Here is a 21,472-nt window from a genome sequence, read left to right on the forward strand (position 1 = left end):
AGGCACACAGCCCACACTTCTTTCACTGAGACTGAAAGGCACACAGGCCACACCTCTTTCACTGAGACTAAAAGGCACACAGGCCACACCTCTTTTACTGAGACTGAAAGGAACACAGGCCACACCTCTTTCACAGAGACTGAATAGGCACAGAGGCCACACCTTCTTCACTGAGACTGATTGCTATACAGGCCACACCTCCTTCACTGAGACTGAAAGGCACATAAGCCACACCTCCTTCATTGAGACTGAAAGGTACATAGGCCACACCTCCTTCACTGAGACTGAAAGGCACACAGGCCACACATCTTTCACCGAGACTGAAAGGTACACAGGCCACACCTCTTTCACCGAGACTGAAAGGCAAACAAGCCACACCTCCTTCATTGAGACTGACAGGCACACAGGCTACACCTCTTTCACTGAGACTGAAAGGCACACAGGCCACACCTCTTTCACTGAGACTGAAAGGCACACAGGCCACACCTCCTTCATTGAGACTGAAAGGTACACAGGCCACACCTTCATTACTGGGACAGACAGGAACTGAGGCCACGCCTCCTTTACTAGGACTGACTGGAATAGAGGCCGCACCTCATGTACCAGGACTGACAGGCACACAGGCCACACCTCCTGTATTGAGACTGACAGGCACTGCAGCATCACTGTCTTTTTTCACTTCAACAGGCTGCAGATTGTCCTGGGAAGCTGTTGATCTTCCACTCTTCACCTCTTACTGAGAGCTCAGAGAAGCAAAGCTCCCTGAGCTTCTTTTCCTCCAGCAAACCAAAGGTGAAATAAACAATAATTCAACAACATCAATATGAATTTAACTGTTTTTTCCTGTGTAGTCAGGTCTGTCTTTATTTTTCTATCCTCTTTATTTTAGTCAATCTTCCAGGCACCGGACTCTTCTGCATCACTGGCTAAGGCGTGTGTCAATCAAGGCTGCAGCGTTCAGCTTTTTGTGTTTTCACAGCCGAATGTGGGTGGGGCTTGGCCAGGACATATCCCTTTCCTCACAGGGGGAAGGCTTATCTGCTACAACAGCCTACAGGTACTACACACAGAGAACAACATATGCTGACTTGAATGGTATAGTCAGCAGTTTTGTTTCTAGTTATTTATTAACTCGCCTGATCTTATTTTATCTGCATTAATAGATTCTATGCTTTAATTAAAACAGAAACACATGTTGAATGCTTACCAATATGTCTATGTTTATACAGCAAGAACATCCCGGTGTATGAAAGATGCATTTAAAGCAGTTGGGTTAAGCTCTTTTAATGCAGTATGATGAAATACCATATATGAGAAATGAAAAGAAATGGGCATTCTGTTAAATAATCAACAGCGAAGTGTGATTGTTTTCCCATAACAGCACATCCTAAAGTGTTTTATTATTCTTACATCACAGCAGTTTGCGAGCCATACGCTGTATCAGTTCATAATCACAGTTAATGTTGTGGAACAAGCATGAATTAAAGTCACTTACATTCTCACAGATATAAACAGTCGTTCTCTCACCAGCTTCTCTTTTTCCTTTCTCTTGAAGTTAATAAGACAAAAAATGCTGTTACAGAGAAGCTGAAAAGTCCTGAAGGCTTTACCGTGGCAAAAAACTTACTGAGCACTTACACTGGAGACTCCTTACATAAATTTGAAATAAATGTCTTCTTATAGAAAGCTTCACTCTATTTTACAGTTATTCCATGAAATCACATCGTACATGAGCTGGTAGCCGACGAGGCACGTAGCACGAGTTGGCTATAAGCCATGTACGATGAAACTGAATGGAACAACTGCTTTATGATATCGACATTTACTGGATTTTGAGAAACAGAGCATTTTTATTTTTTGCAAATTTGATAAATAAAAACTTTGGACAAAACATCTGACAAAATCATTTCCGCTTAGAATGTAAACAAACCGATGAAATGTCAGTAGCAATTTGTGAAAAATGCTATAATAATAATTCTTGAAAAATAAAAAAAAGACGTTCTTACAATCAAATGCTTTTATTCCATCTTTTGTTGCTTTTTTTTGGTTTTTTTGGAGGGTTTTGTTTTTGAGTAGAGTTTTTATTTCGTTCTCGGTTGGTTCAGCAACATGCTCCACCATTTTCTTCTTCTTTAGGGTTTTTTGGCAGTTGGCAAACCAACATAAAGGTGCATTACCGCCACCAACTGGGCTGGAGTGTGGAACAGGAGATATTGGGGGGGACGCTATATTCTTTTAGCAATTTCTGTTTCTTTTAAATACTTGATAACAAAGTGATATATCTGACTTGATGCACTCCGCCATTTTGTTTTTCTCTAATCACGGTATATGAGCTGATAGCCGAGTAGTAGAGTAGCCAATCAGAGCACGCGATTGCTCATATCCAGTGAATGTGCATAGAATAATAACTATTGTACATTTTTCTATGTTAAATAAGAAGACATTCTATTTCCTTCACTCCAGACCGCCAGGGCGATGCTGAAAGCACTAGTGGAAGGATCTTTACATCCGCGCGTTTCGAGAGTCGCATACAAAAGTTGTCATCTCATGACGTATGATGTGCCTGCCTATATAAGGCAACATCCCACGTCATTTGGCCTCTTCTTTTTTCTCGCGTTGGAATCGCATCTTTTCTATTGGAATCCTGTGTGTGCTATCAGTTAACTGTGGGAATACCTGCGACAATCTACAGTGCAGCTCGTGACTGAAGAGGACTTCAGTGGGACTCGACTCCACGCGAGCTGTTTGGTCGCTAAGGTAACTTGGTTAACATTATTTTGAGGTTGTTTATGCATCGATAGTCATTGAATCTTGGCTGCCAAGTTTTCAGGGACAGCTATTATATCAGTCTTGTCACAAACTGCTCGGTTGCCGGCAGGTTTGTCAGTGTTGAGTGAGTTAGCGATTTGGTTGCCAATAACGTTAACGTGTACTTACAACTTTACGTGAGCATCGGTTTTCTGGTTGCTTGTAAATCGTTGTCTGTAGCGGTAAAGTTGCGCTTGCAAACTCGCTAGCCTTGGTTGCCAGGCTAGCAAGCAGCGCTACATCTTGCTTCTTTTCTTAAAAAAAAAAATCGTGGGTGAGTAGACACTGAGATGGATTCAGTGAGGTGTTCCACTTGCCCCAACCTCATGGAGGTGCTAGATGCACATGATCGCTGCACGGAGTGCCTTGGCTCATGTTCTCAGCCACCTGACCAAGAGGAAGTGATGTCTGTGGCTGCCTCAGACACCTTTTTCAGTCAGCCTTCTTCCTCGGCGCAGCCACCAAGCGAAGTCCTGCCAGGTGTTGAGCCCCGTGATTCGGGCAGTGATGTTACCTCTGGGCGATCTGGGGAGTCTGCCTCAGTGGTTGGTTCAGTGGAGGCCACACTGAAGGCTTTGCTTACACGTTTGCAATTGGACACCCCAGCGCCTCCTACCGGATCTGAGAACATGTTCCTGCGCCGTGTTCAGCGCGCCTCTCCGGTAATTCCACAGTGTCGTGACTTTACTTCTGTGGTGGCCTCTGCCCTGGAGGCTGCTACGAAACCTGCCCGTCCAGACCAGATGTCTCGCATGCTTGCGGCAATGCAGGACCCCGGTGCTGTTGGCTTGGGTAGCATGCCAGTAGTCGAATCAAGCATTGCTTCGCTCATTGTGTCTCCCGATGAAGCACTTCGGGAGCAGGTGTGTTGCCGTAACGCTGAGTGCCGCCGCACAGACGAGCTACTTGCTCGTGCTTACAACTCTACTGCCTTTCTTGGCAGGGTGTCTAACTCACTGCCTCACATGCTTGTTATGCTGCACTCGACACTCAACACATCATCGGCAGACCCACTGGCGGCTGAGGTACTGGAACTTGCACTGCAGGCTATGGGTGTCATTGCCAACCAGTGTGGCACTACCTTGGGCACCTTGCTGCAAGCCTGTCGACAAGTGTGGCTGGCTCAATCGCCTCTGCCAGAAGTATGCAGGAACAACCTGAGGCACCTCCCACTGGCACCTGGACAGGTCTTTGGGCCAGCAGCACAAGAGGCCCTTGACAGACGTGTGTCTGTTACAGAGTCTCGCTCCCGTCATGTGGGCATAGCACCCACTTTCAGAGCTCCGCCAAACCCTTCTGCCTCATGCTTTAGGCATGTGGCCCCTAGAGCTGCACAAAGGTCTCCCCATCGACCCCAGCAGCAGGCCCCCAATCCCCCACCTCTCTCATCTCCCTCGGCCAGGCAGGGTGGCACTCAGCCACATGTGAGTTTTCGCCCTTTTCGACAGACGGGTCCTCCCCGCCGTCGTCGCCCCCCCATCCCTTCTGAAAAATGTAGACAGGACCACTGACAGGTCAGGGCCAGTGGCAGGAGTTTTTACAGGCAACCAGCTAGCGCGTTGGCGCGAAATAACAACCAACCAATGGCTACTCACCACCCTTTCAGAAGGGTACCGCTTGCAATTCCGCCGCCAGCCACCAATGCATTCGGGTGTGAGGCAGACAGTTATAACCAATCCAAGACAGGCAGAAGCCTTGTTGAGAGAAGTTCAGTTGTTACTACAAAAAGGAGCCATAAAGATGGTCGACCCCATTGTTCATCCAGGGGGTTTCTTTTCAGTTTATTTTCTCGTTCCAAAGAAAGACGGCGGGTTCAGGCCGATTTTAGATTTAAGAAGGTTAAACCATTTCTTGAAGGTGCTTCCTTTTCGAATGCTACGAACAACAGATGTACTGCAAGCGGTCACAAACCAGGACTGGTTTGTGACCGTAGAGCTCGAGGACGCCTATTTTCACATACCCATTGCCGCGGACCACAGGCGCTTCCTTCGTTTTTCATTCATTGGAAAGATTTTTCAGTTCAGAGTTCTCCCCTTTGGACTTTCTCTGGCGCCAAGGGTGTTCTCGAAATGCGTCCAAGTAGCACTAGAACCCCTTCAGAAGGAGGGCATAAGAGTGCTCCCTTACTTGGACGACTGGCTTCTTTGTGCGGCATTGCCTGAACAGGCCAGGGAACATGCTCACCGGTTGCTACTACACATTACGGCTCTGGGATTCAGGGTGAACCAGAGGAAGTGCAAACTGGTCCCAGTCCAGGCAACACATTTTATCGGCCTTGCCCTGGATTCGAACACTATGCTGGCCAGTCCCACGCCAGATAGAATAAGTTCAATTCTCACTGGAGTGAACCACCTTCGTGTCGGGGGAACTCAGCGTTACGTTTCTCTCCTTCAGCTGTTGGGGAAACTCACAGTGGCCTCAGTAGTCATTCCTCTGGGTCTTCTGTGGCTAAGGGCTTTTCAGAGATGGTTCCTTCAACTGCATCTGTGTCCAGTGCAAGACAGGCACATGAGGGTGAGAATAACACGCCATTGCATGCTCATGCTAAGACCTTGGTCCCAGGCACACTTTCTCACTCGTGGAGTTCCACTTGGTCCCCCACCGGGACGGTGGGAGGTTATCCGGACAGATGCTTCCCTCATGGGTTGGGGTGAAGTCTGGCGTCGGCAAGGTGTGAACGGCACCTGGCCTGCTCTGTGGCGCATGTCCCACATCAACACACTGGAGTTGATGGCGGTGTTTCTGACATTGGGCCACTTTCAGGAAGTGCTACGGGGCAAACATGTATTGGTACGTACAGACAATGTGGCAACTGTTTTCTATATCAATCATCAGGGGGGCACAAGGTCTGTAGCTGCGCTTCAGGTGGCTCACAGTCACCTAGTATGGGCTCAGGACAACCTCCCTTCCATAAGAGCATCTTATCTACCTGGACACCTAAACAGTGTGGCAGATGCTCTGTCACACGGCAAGGTGTCTCAAGGGGATTGGAAACTGCATCCAGACACGGTGGAACAGATTTGGAAAACCTATGGGAGAGCAACTGTGGACCTGTTTGCGAGCAGTCCGACAACTCATTGTCCAACATGGTTTTCCCTGGGAAAAGAAACGGCAGCGTTGGGCCAGGATGCTCTGACCCATGACTGGCTGAGGGCCATCCTTTATGCCTTTCCCCCTCTACCACTGTTGTGGAGGACTCTCTGCCGTGTGCACGATCACAGTCACCATGTGCTATTGATAGCTCCTCATTGGCCTTCCAGGCCATAGTTCCAGCTCCTACTGTCACTACTAGTGGGACCCCCTTGTCAGCTGCCCAGCAGGCCCGACTTGCTGACGCAGATGGAGGGCAGGATTGAACGCCTGAAGCTCTGGGTGTGGCCCTTGGGGCCCCGGGGCTACTACTGGAGTGTTCAGAAGGGACCAGGAACACTGTGGTGAACGCATGTGCAGAATCTACCCGACGCTTGTATGCAGGCAAGTGGAAGGTGTTCTGTGATTGGTGTGTGGAATGCAACATCGACCCCCTAAGCTGCTCTGTTCCACAGACTTTAGATTTCCTGCAGCACCTTTTAGAGCTTGGCAGGGCTGCATCTACACTTAAGATGGATGTTGCAGCACTAACAGCCCACCGTTCAGAGGTTGGAGGTGTTTCACTTGGGTCCCACTGGCTGGTGGTAGCCTTTTTGAGAGGGGCACTTCGTCTTAATCCTCCCCGTTTTGTGCGGAGTCCGCCATGGGATCTGAACACTGTGCTCAAATCCCTCTGCTTGCCTCCTTATGAGCCCCTGTCAGCAGCTGACATTAAGTGGCTATCTGTTAAAACAGCTTTTCTCCTTGCCATCACAACAGCCCGGCGTGTGAGTGAGCTACATGCCCTCTCAGTGAGTACTGTTTGTCTTCGTTGGGGCCCTATGTTTGACAGTGTTTCATTGTGGCCTAACCCAGCTTTCCTCCCTAAAGTCTTATCTCCCCAGTTTAGCAACCAGCCGATTTTGCTGACTGCTATACCGGCAGACAGGACGGACTTGCGTGCAGAGTTGTGCCCTGTCAGGGCTCCGAGGTTTTATTTTGATAAGACGGCAGCCTTTCGTACAACAGACCAATTGTTTGTTTTGGTGGTGCTCCGAGGGGAAGGCCTCTGTCCAAGCAGCGGCTCTCCCGTTGGGTTGTGGAGGCAATCACCCATGCCTATGAATCTATGGGACGTACTGTGCCCTCTCCTGTCTGCTGCCATTCGACACATGCTCAGGCAACATCATGGGCAGCTCTCCGGGGCGTACCACTCTCTGACATTTGTGCTGCTGCAACTTGGTCCAATACATGTACATTTGCCCGGTACTACAGGCTAAATGTTGCGTCCATGCCATTGCTGTGTGCAGCTGTTCTTCCAGAAGGTGGTGATGCTCTTCTGAATTCCTCGTGACTGGGTTGGTATTCATCTTCCACTAGTGCTTTCAGCACCGCCCTGGTGGTCTGGAGTGAAGGAAATAGAACGCTGGTTACGAATGTAACCGTGGTTCTATGACTAAGTGGAAGACCGCCAGGGTCTTTGGTCACTCGGATTGCGCAAGAATGATCTTGAGGCCAAATGACGTGGGATGTTGCCTTATATAGGCAGGCACGTCATACGTCATGAGATGACAACTTTTGTATGCGACTCTCGAAACGCGCGGATGCAAAGATCCTTCCACTAGTGCTTTCAGCACCGCCCTGGCGGTCTTCCACTTAGTCATAGAACCACGGTTACATTCGTAACCAGCGTTATTTATTAGTCTTTATTATGGGAGTGTCTGCCATACAAGTCCCTGTGAATTAGCTCATTAGAGCGAGTGCATAAATATAAACCTGTGATTTGCTTAACAGCCAACACTACTGCTACTGTCAAAGCCACTCTGTTTTGTAAAATTAAACACCTTCTGGCTAATCAGAATCAAGCATTCAAAAGTTTTGTGGTATGTGATTTATTTTTGTGCAAAAAAATAATAATACAAAGAAATTATTGTCACTGGGTTCATTTGAGATCACATACAGTATAAAGTGCATACATGTTTACCAGATAGTGTTGTAAGTGCATTGTTGTCGTGATTATTTCTAGTCTGCGCTGGAAAGAGAGCGTTTCCTTGGAGATCTTTGGAGGGGCGTGGACAGTGACATGGCCTACCGAGCTCAGCTTCGACTTTTTGTTAGCAAAGGTAACATAACTAACCGTGCTTGAAAGAGAATACAATGTCTGTTATAAATTACAACAAAAACTTAAATTATTGTATTGTCTTGGATTATATTTCCCTGACACAAATATCCGTCCTTCAGTTATAATTCCATATGATTAAAGATTGGCCTGAAAAGTTAATGACATGGATTGACTAATGATGATGGTTTGTGACTCGTGTCTCTGTTTCTGTAGAATTACGAGTGTCTGGTTGCTATGGCGCCTTCCTCCCTGGCCCTGAATCCCACTGTGTTGCCATGGCAGCGCTTGATTGGCACACAGCCCTGGCATTTGAGTTCACTCACAGCAAGTCGCTTGATGAAACGAGAGGTGTGGCGATACAGGTGAGAACAGGACTGACTGAGGAGAGGGAATGAATTCTGTAGTGTCATCTGTGTATTAGGGATGGAACACAGTGCCACTATCTGTATCTGTTTTTCGTGCAGAAAGTATCCATATACATTCTGATTTAAATCTGAAGTGGATGTGGCCTAAACTGGAAGAGATTTTTTGTTTTGCTCCTGGAAACACTGGAGAAAACCCAGTATTCTAGCGCTCACAGAGTTCCTCAACCTCAGCTACATCACTCAAGTATTACTGGTCTCATTACTCGTGCAATTATTATTTTTGTTTCTACCTACCCATGATATTTTCGAACCAGTTTACTTTGGTTTATTTCCCAAAATATAAACAAGCGACCAGTCTAATTTAAACCACTGTGACCTGGACCAGACAGTTATTAAGTACTGTTGTATTCTTTGTCACCTGAGCGCTTGAAAGTAAAGACCTCTCGTTGGCGCAATTTTTTGTTTGGATCCCATTCCTGATAAACACCTCTTGTCTTAACTACACTGTCAGAAATAGGGGTACAGTAGGAGTCCAGTTCTGTTCCCCAAGGTACAATCTGCACTAATGTACCCCGTAGGGCTCATTATTGGACCTCAAGGTAACTATGTGTACTTTTTTAGGGCCAAAAAGGTACATATATGTTCCCTAGCAGTATTTAAAGGGTACACCTAAGTACCTTAGAGGGTACTGCTTCAGTGACAAGCCGTTGTACCCCTAAAGGTACAATAATGTACTTTATTTTCTGAGAGTGCAGATGCTCTGTGAATATTTCTGGCAACCTTTCTTGTAAGTAAGTAAGTAAGTAAATAAATAAATAAATAAAATGTAGTGCTCCTCCTATTCATATCTGTATTTGTCTCTGTTTAGGACACACTTGTTCATTCTGAATGACGTATTCATATCCGGTTACTTCTCTTGTGTGTATGCTGTGTGTTCTTGTAGGCCGTCTTGTCATACAGTGGATCCAGAGGAGAGAGAAGGACGCGGGTACACACTGTCACTCTGACCTGCTCTCAGAGCCTGATGGACACATTCAGGACCAGCCAGGCCGAGACGCTGCTGACTTTCTACTGCAAGAAGAGTATACACTAACAATACAATAAGTGTAGCAACACCTGCCTTGTAGTGATATTTAGAAGAAGAAGAAGTGTACATATTTGTCACATGCACACTCAAGCACAGTGAAATTCCTCCTCTCCATCTGAAGCAGTGAACACACGCATACACACACACACACAAGTGAGCAATGAGCACACACACATACCCAGAGCAGTGGGCAGCTATACTACAGCGCCTGGGGAGCAGTTGGGGGTTAGGTACCTTGCTCAAGAGTACTTCAGCCATGATACACAGGGAGGGGAAAATGCTGTTCATCCACTCATCTCCCCTCACATTTTTTCTGCTGGTCCCGGGAATCGAATCCACGACCCTTTGGGCCCAAGGCTGCTTTTCTAATCTTCAGGCCATGGCTGCAAAACCCAGCAGCCTTCATTATGTTTTTTTTGTCTGAAAAATGGTCTCTTATGTAATATACAGGGGGCTGCAAAAGTAGGTATACAGTAATGAAAAACAAAACGTTTGCACAAAACATTAGTATTCAATGAAACCTAGCACCACTATTATAATACTGGTAATACTGGAATAATCCTTACTGTATACCTACTTTTAGAGCCCCCGTACTGCTTTCTTTACTGACATACAAACATTTTTATGTAACATTATGTTTTGGAAAACTAATATTTGGAAATCTGACTTGAGAAGATCCATCATCATCATCATTATCTCTATTCGCTTTATCCTGTTCTACAGGGTCGCAGGCAAGCTGGAGCCTATCCCAGCTGACTGCGGGCGAAAGGCGGGGTACACCCTGGACAAGTCGCCAGGTCATTACAGGGCTGACACATAGACACAAACAACCATTCACACTCACATTCACACCTACGGTCAATTTAGAGCCACCAGTTAACCTAACCTGCATGTCTTTGGACTGTGGGGGAAACCGGAGCACCTGGAGGAAACCCACGCGGACACGGGGAGAACATGCAAACTCCACACAGAAAGGCCCTCGCCGACTGCTGGGCTCGAACCCAGGACCTTCTTGCTGTGAGGCGACAGTGCTAACCACTACACCACTGTACCGCCCCCTCGATAATGTCGAAATCATAAAATAAAAATGTATCACAAAATTTGTACTTAAAAAAAAAAAGGGAGGGGGGGTTTGCCAAAACTTTTGCACAGTACTGTATGCAAATATAGGTGTAATGTTTTATTAAAATATAAGAAGATATTTAATGCTTACTTACAAGCTTGTGTGTGTGTGTTAGTGTATTGCTTGGCGTTGGAGACACCTCTGCAGTGTCTTCGTGAGGAGCTGCAGATTGAGATCACAGAAGCTTTAGCTTGCTACAGGAAACACTGCTGCACTACTTCTGTCTCCCCTGGACAGGTCTGCCAGGAAACACACACACACAAACAATTTACAGATGTGTAAATTGTTCAGATGCTCAAATATAACTCTTTTTACAAACAAAAATTTGAATAACTTAATATAATGATCCCATTCTCATCCCATGCACATAACTAAGTACATAAGAAGCTCTACCTTTATCTCGTTTCCAGTCTGACTGCATCTTTCACTTGTCATCCCTCAGCTGGTGATGCCTCAGTTTCTGAAGACTCTCCCAGTCTACATTAACAGCCTGAGGAAGAGTGAGGTTCTCCTCCCGGGTCTGCGCAGTTCTGTTCATCAGCGCCTGCAGCTGCGCAGTGTCACTGTCTCCATGGATACACGCAGCACCATCACTCAGCTGTACCCACTCCTCCTGCCTCTGGTGAGGTTTTAGGAACAGAGTTTTCCATCATGGTTAATTGGCACAGCGATATTGTTCTCTGTCAAGGGATTAATGGAATCACATGATTTGAGAGACGTTGATTTGCATCATTGAGGCAGCAGTAGCTGCTTTCTTTCACTAATCCTACTAATACAGGTGTGTTACACTGAGTTCACTCTCTGAGGTTAAGTGAAAACTCTCAGCCGTGTGGTTGAGCTATTTAGATGTAATTTGTCTGAAATAGACTCAGTAACCCATATTGAGAATATGAAAGTTTTCTTCAAGCTGTTGCTGTAGCAGGATTAGATCTAGATAGGGATTCTTCACATGAAAATGGAGAAGAAAATTACATTCAGAACACATTAGGGAAACAAAATCGGTGAAACTTTCTAATTTAATGAATTTTATATATATATATACAACCCCGATTCCAAAAAAGTTGGGACAAAGTACAAATTGTAAATAAAAACGGAATGCAATGATGTGGAAGTTTCAAAATTCCATATTTTATTCAGAATAGAACATAGATGACATATCAAATGTTTAAACTGAGAAAATGTATCATTTAAAGAGAAAAATTAGGTGATTTTAAATTTCATGACAACAACACATCTCAAAAAAGTTGGGACAAGGCCATGTTTACCATTGTGAGACATCCCCTTTTCTCTTTACAACAGTCTGTAAACGTCTGGGGACTGAGGAGACAAGTTGCTCGAGTTTAGGGATAGGAATGTTAACGCATTCTTGTCTAATGTAGGATTCTAGTTGCTCAACTGTCTTAGGTCTTTTTTGTAGTATCTTCCATTTTATGATGCACCAAATGTTTTCTATGGGTGAAAGATCTGGACTGCAGGCTGGCCAGTTCAGTACCCGGACCCTGCTTCTACGCAGCCATGATGCTGTAATTGATGCAGTATGTGGTTTGGCATTGTCACGTTGGAAAATGCAAGGTCTTCCCTGAAAGAGACGTCGTCTGGATGGGAGCATATGTTGCTCTAGAACCTGGATATACCTTTCAGCATTGATGGTGTCTTTCCAGATGTGTAAGCTGCCCATGCCACACGCACTAATGCAACCCCATACCATCAGAGATGCAGGCTTCTGAACTGAGCGCTGATAACAACTTGGGTCGTCCTTCTCCTCTTTAGTCCGAATGACACGGCGTCCCTGATTTCCATAAAGAACTTCAAATTTTGATTTGTCTGACCACAGAACAGTTTTCCACTTTGCCACAGTCCATTTTAAATGAGCGTTGGCCCAGAGAAGACGTTTGCACTTCTGGATCATGTTTAGATATGGCTTCTTCTTTGAACTACAGAGTTTTAGCTGGCAACGGCGGATGGCACGGTGAATTGTGTTCACAGATAACGTTCTCTGGAAATATTCCTGAGCCCATTTTGTGATTTCCAATACAGAAGCATGCCTGTATGTGATGCAGTGCCGTCTAAGGGCCCGAAGATCACAGGCATTCAGTATGGTTTTCCGGCCTTGACCCTTAAGCACAGAGATTCTTCCAGATTCTCTGAATCTTTTGATGATATTATGCACTGTAGATGATGATATGTTCAAACTCTTTGCAATTTTACACTGTCGAACTCCTTTCTGATATTGCTCCACTATTTGTCGGCGCAGAATTAGGGAGATTGGTGATCCTCTTCGCATCTTTACTTCTGAGAGCCGCTGCCACTCCAAGATGCTCTTTTTATACCCAGTCATGTTAATGACCTATTGCCAATTGACCTAATGAGTTGCAATTTGGTCCTCCAGCTGTTCCTTTTTTGTACCTTTAACTATTCCAGCCTCTTATTGCCCCTCTCCCAACTTTTTTGAGATGTGTTGCTGTCATGAAATTTCAAATGAGCCAATATTTGGCATGAAATTTCAAAATGTCTCACTTTCGACATTTGATATGTTGTCTATGTTCTATTGTGAATACAATATCAGTTTTTGAGATTTGTAAATTATTGCATTCTGTTTTTATTTACAATTTGTACTTTGTCCCAACTTTTTTGGAATCGGGGTTGTGTATATACACACCGTAACTCGGGTTACTGTATCTGAAGTGCCCCTTGTCGACTGCCTCACACTGGTCTCTCACAGTGGTCGCCAATCAGCCACTGACAGGTAAAGTGAATTACATTGATTATCTCATTACAGCGGTTCCTGTCAAGAGGTGGGATATATTAGGCAGCAAGAGAACAGTCAGTTCTTGAAGTTGATGTGTTGGAACCAGGAAAAATGGGTAAGCATAAGGATCTGAGCAACTTTGACAAGGGATAAATTGTGATGGCTAAATGACTGGGTCTGAGCATCTCCAAAATGGCACATCTTGTGGGGTGTTCCTGGTATGCAGTGGTTAGTACCTACCAAAAGTGGTCCAAGGAAAGACAACCGGTGAATTGGCGACAGGGACATAGGCGTCGAAGGCTCATTGATTCATATGGCTCATTTCCTTCCTCCTCACACTCATTTATAATGAAGATAGACAAAAAATCCTGAGAATTGGACACTGGTGTAAAACAGGAAATTGTGGAAAAGTTGGAAATTTATTACATTTATGCAAATGATTTTTGAATGTGGTCTAGCAAGGCTTCTGGTCATGTGATAGAACAAGATGGAAGAAAAACGACTAATAGCCATATTACGTTTTCCTGTAACTCGTCAACATCTTCAAAAAGACCCAGGGTCAATGGTTTTGTTCTAACAGCAGCGCAAATCAGATTTATTTCTTAAATCTGAAGAACAAACTATAATTTGCCCACGTATCCATGTTGGTTGTTATAGAAACAGTTCAGGCCACAATTCTGAACGCATTTAGCACAGTCAGCAGTGACAGTAACCGAACACGGTGGTGTATAATAACTATGATTAGGTGAGGAACATAGTCTTTTTCTTTTTTCTTCAATCACGCTGGTTTTCATCCATGATCTTGTTGCAAATTTCTCGTATCAGGAACATCACACGAACAAAAGATAGGGGAATGCTGCTGCAGCTCGGTGATTATTATAGGCAAGAACATGAATTGGGGAGTTGGATCTGTCACACAGTTTTTACATCAACCAATTACCAAAGTAACTCCTTGTGCCCATCAGTCACATGTTGCATCGACAAGCTACAGATTCATACAAGCTGTCTATTATTTTTTCCACCAAGCAACCTAGAGCTTAGATTACATGATATTACCAAGTATGTCAAGTGCTGCAGCATTTCCATATTCTAATAGGGAAAGAGATCAGTTATTAATTTATTAGCCTATTCAACTTTATTTTTAATTTAGCAGATTAAACCCATGATTTTTACCATTACAGCTTGAAAGCATTCATTACCTCCAGCAACTTTGATGGATGGTGGCACGGTGGTGTAGTGGTTGGCGCTGTCGCCTCACAGCAAGAAGGTCCGGGTTCGAGCCCCGTGGCCAGCGAGGGCCTTTCTGTGTGGAGTTTGCATGTTCTCCCCGTGTCCGCGTGGGTTTCCTCCAGGTGCTCCGGTTTCCCCCACAGTCCAAAGACATGCAGGTTAGGTTAACTGGTGACTCTAAATTGACCGTAGGTGTGAATGTGAGTGTGAATGGTTGTCTGCGTCTATGTGTCAGCCCTGCGATGACCTGGCGACTTGTCCAGGGTGTACCCCGCCTTTCGCCCGTAGTCAGCTGGGATAGGCTCCAGCTTGCCTGCGACCCTGTAGAACAGGATAAAGCGGCTAGAGATAATGAGATGAGATGAGAACTTTGATGGATGAAGTTATGTTTTCGCCTCTGTTTGGTTGGTTGGTTGTCTGTTCCCAATGTATCTCAAAAACTAGTGAACGGATGTTGATGAAATTTGGAGGAAAGGTGAGCCATGGGCCATGGAACAATTGAATAGATTTTGACGCAAATCTGGATATGTACAGTATGTAGATCCTGGATTTTTAAAATCTTTTCCCAATGTAACTCAAAAAGTCATGAACGGATTTGGATGAAATTTGGTGTCTAGCTTTAGTATCATCTTAGGTTCAAGTGATTTGATTATGATGTTGATAATATGTGGCTTGGTGGAGGTTTGCACTCTACTGACTGCCCTTCTAGCTGCTGTATGGTGTTTGTCTGCACCTTTATTTTTCAAGAGTCACATGAATTAATTCCATATTCAAGATGATTGGATATTTAGCTCAACTCAAAAAAAAGAAAGAAAAAGAAAACAGGGGGGCGGCACGGTGGTGTAGTGGTTAGCGCTGTCGCCTCACAGCAAGAAGGTCCGGGTTCGAGCCCCGTGGCCGGTGAGGGCCTTTCTGTGCAGAGTTTGCATGTTCTCCTCGTGTCCGCGTGGGTTTCCTCCGGGTGCTCCGGTTTCCCCCACAGTCCAAAGACATGCAGGTTAGGTTAACTGGTGACTCTAAATTGACTGTAGGTGTGAATGTGAGTGTGAATGGTTGTCTGTGTCTATGTGTCAGCCCTGTGATGACCTGGCGACTTGTCCAGGGTGTACCCCGCCTTTCGCCCATAGTCAGCTGGGATAGGCTCCAGCTTGCCTGCGACCCTGTAGAACAGGATAAAGCGGCTAGAGATAATGAGATGAGATGAAGTAAACAGGGACTATAATATGACGGATGGATGGATTGGCTGAGGCATTGAATGATAGACAGTGTGTTTGTTTCCTACTTGTGACATTCACTGATTCTGAAGGCTGAACTTTTACAGACTGGGAACAAGTCAAATCAAGTCAAGTTTATTTGTATAGTGCTTTTAACATTGTTGCAAAGCAGCTTTACAGAAAATTAAAGACTTTAAACATGAGCTAACTTGATCCCTAATTTATTCCCAATGAGCGAGCCTGTGGCAACGGTGGCAAGTAAAAAATCTCCCTCAGATGACAAGAGGAAGAAACATTGAGAAGAACCAGACTCAATAGGAAACCCATCCTCATCTGGGTGATAACAGATAGCATGATTATAAATAATTTGCTTCTCTAACAGTGTCCTATATAATCACAAAGTATAACTGTGTAACCAGGAAAATCATTATAGTTTTAGCAGGAAGTCTGTTTTGTTGACGTTATCAACTGTTCATTGATGGAAACTTGAGTGCAAAACTGTTCATGACAACTGCAGTTCTAAAGTTAGCAAGTCAAATGTAGTCCTCAGACATAAATGTATCATTTTAAGTGTCGAGAGCCATCTTCCAAGTGCTGCTTTCGACTGTCCATATGGGGCCGTCCTCCACAGGAGCGATGTGATGAGACTCCAGCCAGAAGTAGCGCATCAGGATGGATCAGGCAATTCTGAGGAGCAGAAAAGGTCAGCACCACTGGTGTCTCAGGATCGACATGTAACTCGATCGAGAGATCGAGATATCAAGAGAGAGAGAGAGCACGAGAACACAGGTTGTTAGGTACGCCCAGTGTCACCTAATGAGTATACATTTTGTACGGAGTGCAAGCAGGGACTCCGGCAAGACTAACTATGACAGCATAACTAAAAGGGAGAGACAGAAGGTAACACACACAACATATGATTAGACTGGTCAAATTGGGACACCATCCATCCATCCATCCATTATCTGTAGCCGCTTATCCTGTCCTACAGGGTCGCAGGCAAGCTGGAGCCTATCCCAGCTGACTATGGGCGAGAGGCGGGGTACACCCTGGACAAGTCGCCAGGTCATCACAGGGCTGACACATAGACACAGACAACCATTCACACTCACATTCACACCTACGGTCAATTTAGAGCCACCAATTAGCCTAACCTGCATGTCTTTGGGGGAAACTGGAGCACCCGGAGGAAACCCACGCAGACATAGGGAGAACATGCAAACTCCACACAGAAAGGCCCTCGTCGGCCACTGGGCTCGAACCCAGGACCTTCTTGCTGTGAGGCGACAGTGCTAACCACTACACCACCGTGCCATGCCAAACTGGGACACGTGCTCGAAAATTTGCTAAGATATGCAAAATAATCCTTGAATTATCTGCTTCTTAGCAAAGTTATGGAGACTTTCACTGTTCTGTTTTCCAGCTGGTGAATACTGAGAGAGACTCAGTGCCCTCCATCGACATGGCGTTGCGCTGCTCTGCCTCCAGCCTGCAGTCTGACAGTCTCTACCTGCTCTATTCCCCGCTGACACTGATACTCTGGGTGGGCAGCCAGGTTTCCCCTCAGGCCTTAATACAACTCTTCAACACAACCTCCTTCTTATCACTGACATCGGGGGAGGTAAAACAGACCTACAGCTAAAGACTCGGAAAATGTTGCGTGGTGTTGTGGTCAATATCCGGTACGTTCACTTTCATGTCTTTGATCTGCAGATAAAACCTCCTGTGCTGGATACTCCTCTCTCTGTCAGCCTTCAGAAACTCATCAGCACTTTACAGTCCTATGCAGCTGTGACTCTTAAGGTTTGTCTGCTCATTGCTCAAGCTCATTAATCATACATGTGTGAAACTGACACGCAGTAGCCATTAAACTAGTTCTCTATTGTCCTGATGGCTGCCTTCGAGTAGCTCAAACATCTGATTTGGAAATATTGGATTTACACTCACTTTGACTGATTGATCTTTAAGTGTGAACACATTTTGGGTATTTTATTGTAACACAATATTTTTTCAGTCTTGCTTTATAGTGGAAAATAACACTTGGAAATTATTAACAACTTAATAATTAATATTTGATGAAGCCATTGAACATCTTTCTGTAATGTCTACCAAGGCCCGAGACACATGGGATCCTCTTGCGTGTGTTATTTTGGATGTTTCCTCGTTTGAAAAGAAATCCATCTGTTTCTTTTTAAAGATTTTTTTTGGGCTTTTTTCACCTTTATTGGATAGGACAGTGTAGAGACAGGAAATGAGTGGGAGAGAGAGACGGGGAGGGATCGGGAAATGACCTCAGGCCGGAATCGAAACCGGGTACCCAGATTTATGGTATGGCGCCTTATCCACCTGAGCCACGACGCCCCCAGAAATCCATCTGTTTCTATCAACTATTTCTTAACCTCCAGGTTATGGTCTAAACTCTCAAGCATGAAATTTATGATGACAAGAGCCCCTAGCCACATAATCGCAGCAAGGTTTTGAGACCCAGAGTTTGATTTGAGATAAATGTATATACAGTACCAGTCAAAAGTTTGTACACCCCTACTCATTCATAGGTTTTTCTGTATTTTTATTCTGATCAAATTTTCTACATTGTAGAACAATACTGAAGACATCAAAACTATTAAATAACGTGGAAAACAGACGGAATTATGTGGTAAACCAAAAAAAAGTGTTAAAATATAAAGTATGTTTCATATTTTAGATTCTTCAAAGTAGCCACCGTTTACTTTGATGATGCTTTGCGCACGATTGGCATTATCTTAACCAGCTTCATGAGGTAGTCACCTGGAATACTTTTCAATTAACAGGTGCCTCGTCAAAAGTTAATTAGTGCAATTTCTTGCCTTCTTAATGTGTTTGAAATCAAACAATAAATAGTAAACTGGTTAGAGACTGGGTGGCACAGTGGTATAGTGGTTAGCACTGTTGCCTCACAGCAAGAAGGTCCTGGGTTTGAGCCCAGCGGCCGATGAGGGCCTTTCTGTATGGAGTTTGCATGTTCTCCCCGTGTCCGTGTGGGTTTCCTCCGGGTGCTCCAGTTTCCCCCACAGTCCAAAGACATGCAGGTTAGGTTAACTGGTGACTCTAAATTGACCGTAGGTGTGAATGTGAGTGTGAATGGTTGTCTGTGTCTCTGTGTCAGCCCTGTGATGACCTGGCGACTTGTCCAGGGTGTACCCCGCCTCTTGCCCATAGTCAGCTGGGATAGGCTCCAGCTTGCCTGCGACCCTGTAGGACAGGATAAGTGGCTACAAATAATGGATGGATGATTAGAGACTGGGACTAAAGGCACAGTAATTTGTGCTAGCTGTTACAAACCGGAACGTCTGGTCACTGTGCCCTATAGATCTGGAACGATAAGAGATAGAGAAGGATACTTAGTGAGGAAAAGTTGCGCCCTGCCACCCTGAACAAAATTAAAAAAAAAAAAGCTGATTGAAAAAATCATGAGAATTGACAGAGTTATATGTGATTGAAAAAAATTCAATTTTTCATTGATCATTCCGGTTTGGTGATCCAGATCAGCACCAAAAGTCATAGCAGCGTACTTTACCCAGAGGTATTCTTCAGCTGCTTATCCCGTACAGGGTTGCAGGCAAGCTGGAGCCTATCCCAGCTGACTATGGGCGAGAGGCAGGGTACACCCTGGACAAGTCGCCAGGTCATCACAGGGCTGTAGGCATCCATTTTATGTCAAGAACTGCTCAACTAAGTAAAGGGAAACGACATGAAGAAGTGTCTTTTAATTAATACAAATAAAGAAAAACCATTGAATTAAAAGGTATGTCCAAAATTTTGACTGGTACTGTATGTAGTTGGAGGTAGCCATCTGCTATGTGTAATGGTGTAGTACATCACAGGTTATAGCTTAGTGTAACCAGGGTAGTAGGTGAAGAGAGGTGGGGTTTGGGGCTCTCAGCTGCATATTTATACATATTCACATGGCATTGCATTCTTTGTCAATACATTTACAGGTTTAAAAGAAGTACTTAAAATTCTCAAATCAGTGTTTCTCAGTGCCAGATATGGCAGCGAGGCGGATGTAATCGCAGAAGAGCGTTTATTATAAAAATTACAGTATGCATCTAATCCAAATTGCCAGGCAAAATTATAAACAGTGGACAGGCACAAACAGACTAGACTAGGCAAAGACAAAAGCAGAAACCAAAATACAGATGTGAGTCAGAAAAACAGGAAGCCAATATAAGCATAAGGCTTGGTAAGGTCAGGTGAAGCACACTGAACGCAATACTTCGTAATGTCTGTTAGTTCGCAGCGTCCTTATAGGTGCACGCTGATTGCACTTTAATCCGGGACAGGTGCGTGTAATAATCAATTGTCCCAAGGGCATGCACAGTGTGCAAGCTCGAGCTCATGAAGGCATAACACACAGAAATTTGCATTTTTGTCTCAAACCAATCAGAAGCTCTGAATAGTCAAGTCAAGTTTATTTGTATAGCGCTTTTAACAATAAACATTGTTGCAAAGCAGCTTTACAGAATTTGAACGACTTAAAATATGAGCTAATTTTATCCCTAATCTATGAGCAAGCCTGTGGTGACGGGGGCAAGGAAAAACTCCCTCAGACGACACAAGGAAGAAATCTCGAGGGGAACCAGACTCAAAAGGGAACCCATCCTCATTTGGGCAACAACAGACAGCATGACTATAACATTAACAGTCCTAACATAAAGCCAGCTTCGTTGATGCTATAAACCCCCCCACCGACGGAAACCTGAGCGCAAAACCGTTCACGACAACCGCAGTCCCAAAGTCAGCAAGTCAACTGCAGTCCTAAAGTCAGCAAGTGAGCTGCAGTCCCCAGCTGGGTTATAAAAAGAGCATAACGCTGTTAGCAAGCTACTCAGTGGGCTGTTCTAATACCTCTACGTTGCTGTGTGTGTTCAGTTGAAGGTGGTGAAAGAAGGCGACAGTTGTGACGAGTGTGTACAGCAACTCCTGGTGGAAGACAGGAGTCCTAACGGAGGCGCGTCCTATGCCGACTTCCTGTTCCACCTTCATGTCAATTCTCTACGCCGTGTTGTGGGATGATGTTGTGGCTGCATTTTTAATATGTCTTAACATCTTGTATCTTCAATCAGGGACAAAGTGTCTTGTTTTATTTATTTATTTATTTATTTATGTTCATCAGAGAGCGACATGGCTGGTCAGGCTGACCAGGACTCAGGATGAGGCGTAATGTACGAAAGATGAGCCCAATTTTACATTCTTTAATTTTTGCACTTGCATGCGAACATTCGAAGCAATAAGATATTAAAATTTATACTCGTTTTATGCTCAACGCATCACCGTTTCAGTTTTTATACCAGTAGTGTATGCTTAACATGTGTGTGTGTATGTATGTGGGGGGGATTTATCTTTGGATTTGTAAATGCTCAAATAAACTGATGTGTATATGATGCTCAAATAAATAAACTGGCGTGTACACAAAGAGAATGTGCTCCTGACTGCTTGACCGGCATAATATAATATACTCAGGATACAAATAACAAAGTCTTTTAATGTGTCACTGGTTCCATGAAGAAAAGAACAAATCAGCTCAATCAAACTGTGCAGGAAAAACAGTGTTGTTGCCTCCGTAACGCAAGTGGCCACGTCTCAAACACAAGCGTCACGATTCCAGCTCATCCTAATCAGCTTAATTAGGGTTAAATGTTGTTGACTTTGTATTAAATGTGAAA

The 21,472-nt window shown here is 44.7% G+C and overlaps 1 protein-coding gene across 5 annotated transcripts in view; it reads left to right on the forward strand.

Annotated features, from left to right (window-relative positions):
• si:dkey-13n15.2 (protein transport protein Sec24C) overlaps window positions 1-21,204 on the forward strand; it is a 35,762-nt gene extending 14,558 nt beyond the window's left edge. For 4 of the 5 annotated variants that reach the window (XM_060907309.1, XM_060907310.1, XM_060907313.1 and 1 more), the window contains 10 exons: window positions 688-792; window positions 890-1,057; window positions 7,904-8,000; window positions 8,213-8,361; window positions 9,308-9,446; window positions 10,690-10,811; window positions 11,017-11,196; window positions 17,191-17,388; window positions 17,481-17,570; window positions 20,679-21,204. In XM_060907309.1, the coding sequence (XP_060763292.1) occupies window positions 688-792; window positions 890-1,057; window positions 7,904-8,000; window positions 8,213-8,361; window positions 9,308-9,446; window positions 10,690-10,811; window positions 11,017-11,196; window positions 17,191-17,388; window positions 17,481-17,570; window positions 20,679-20,822 (1,392 nt within the window). In that variant the 3' untranslated portion in view covers window positions 20,823-21,204. Of the gene's footprint in view, window positions 1-687; window positions 793-889; window positions 1,058-7,903; window positions 8,001-8,212; window positions 8,362-9,307; window positions 9,447-10,689; window positions 10,812-11,016; window positions 11,197-13,353; window positions 13,402-17,190; window positions 17,389-17,480; window positions 17,571-20,678 lie in introns of those variants that run through there. The other variant, XM_060907314.1, reaches the window with a different exon arrangement.
• Window positions 21,205-21,472: the final 268 nt, after the last annotated feature.

This window comes from Neoarius graeffei, chromosome 24, assembly GCF_027579695.1.
Source record: "Neoarius graeffei isolate fNeoGra1 chromosome 24, fNeoGra1.pri, whole genome shotgun sequence".
NCBI classification, from domain to species: Eukaryota; Metazoa; Chordata; class Actinopteri; order Siluriformes; family Ariidae; genus Neoarius; species Neoarius graeffei.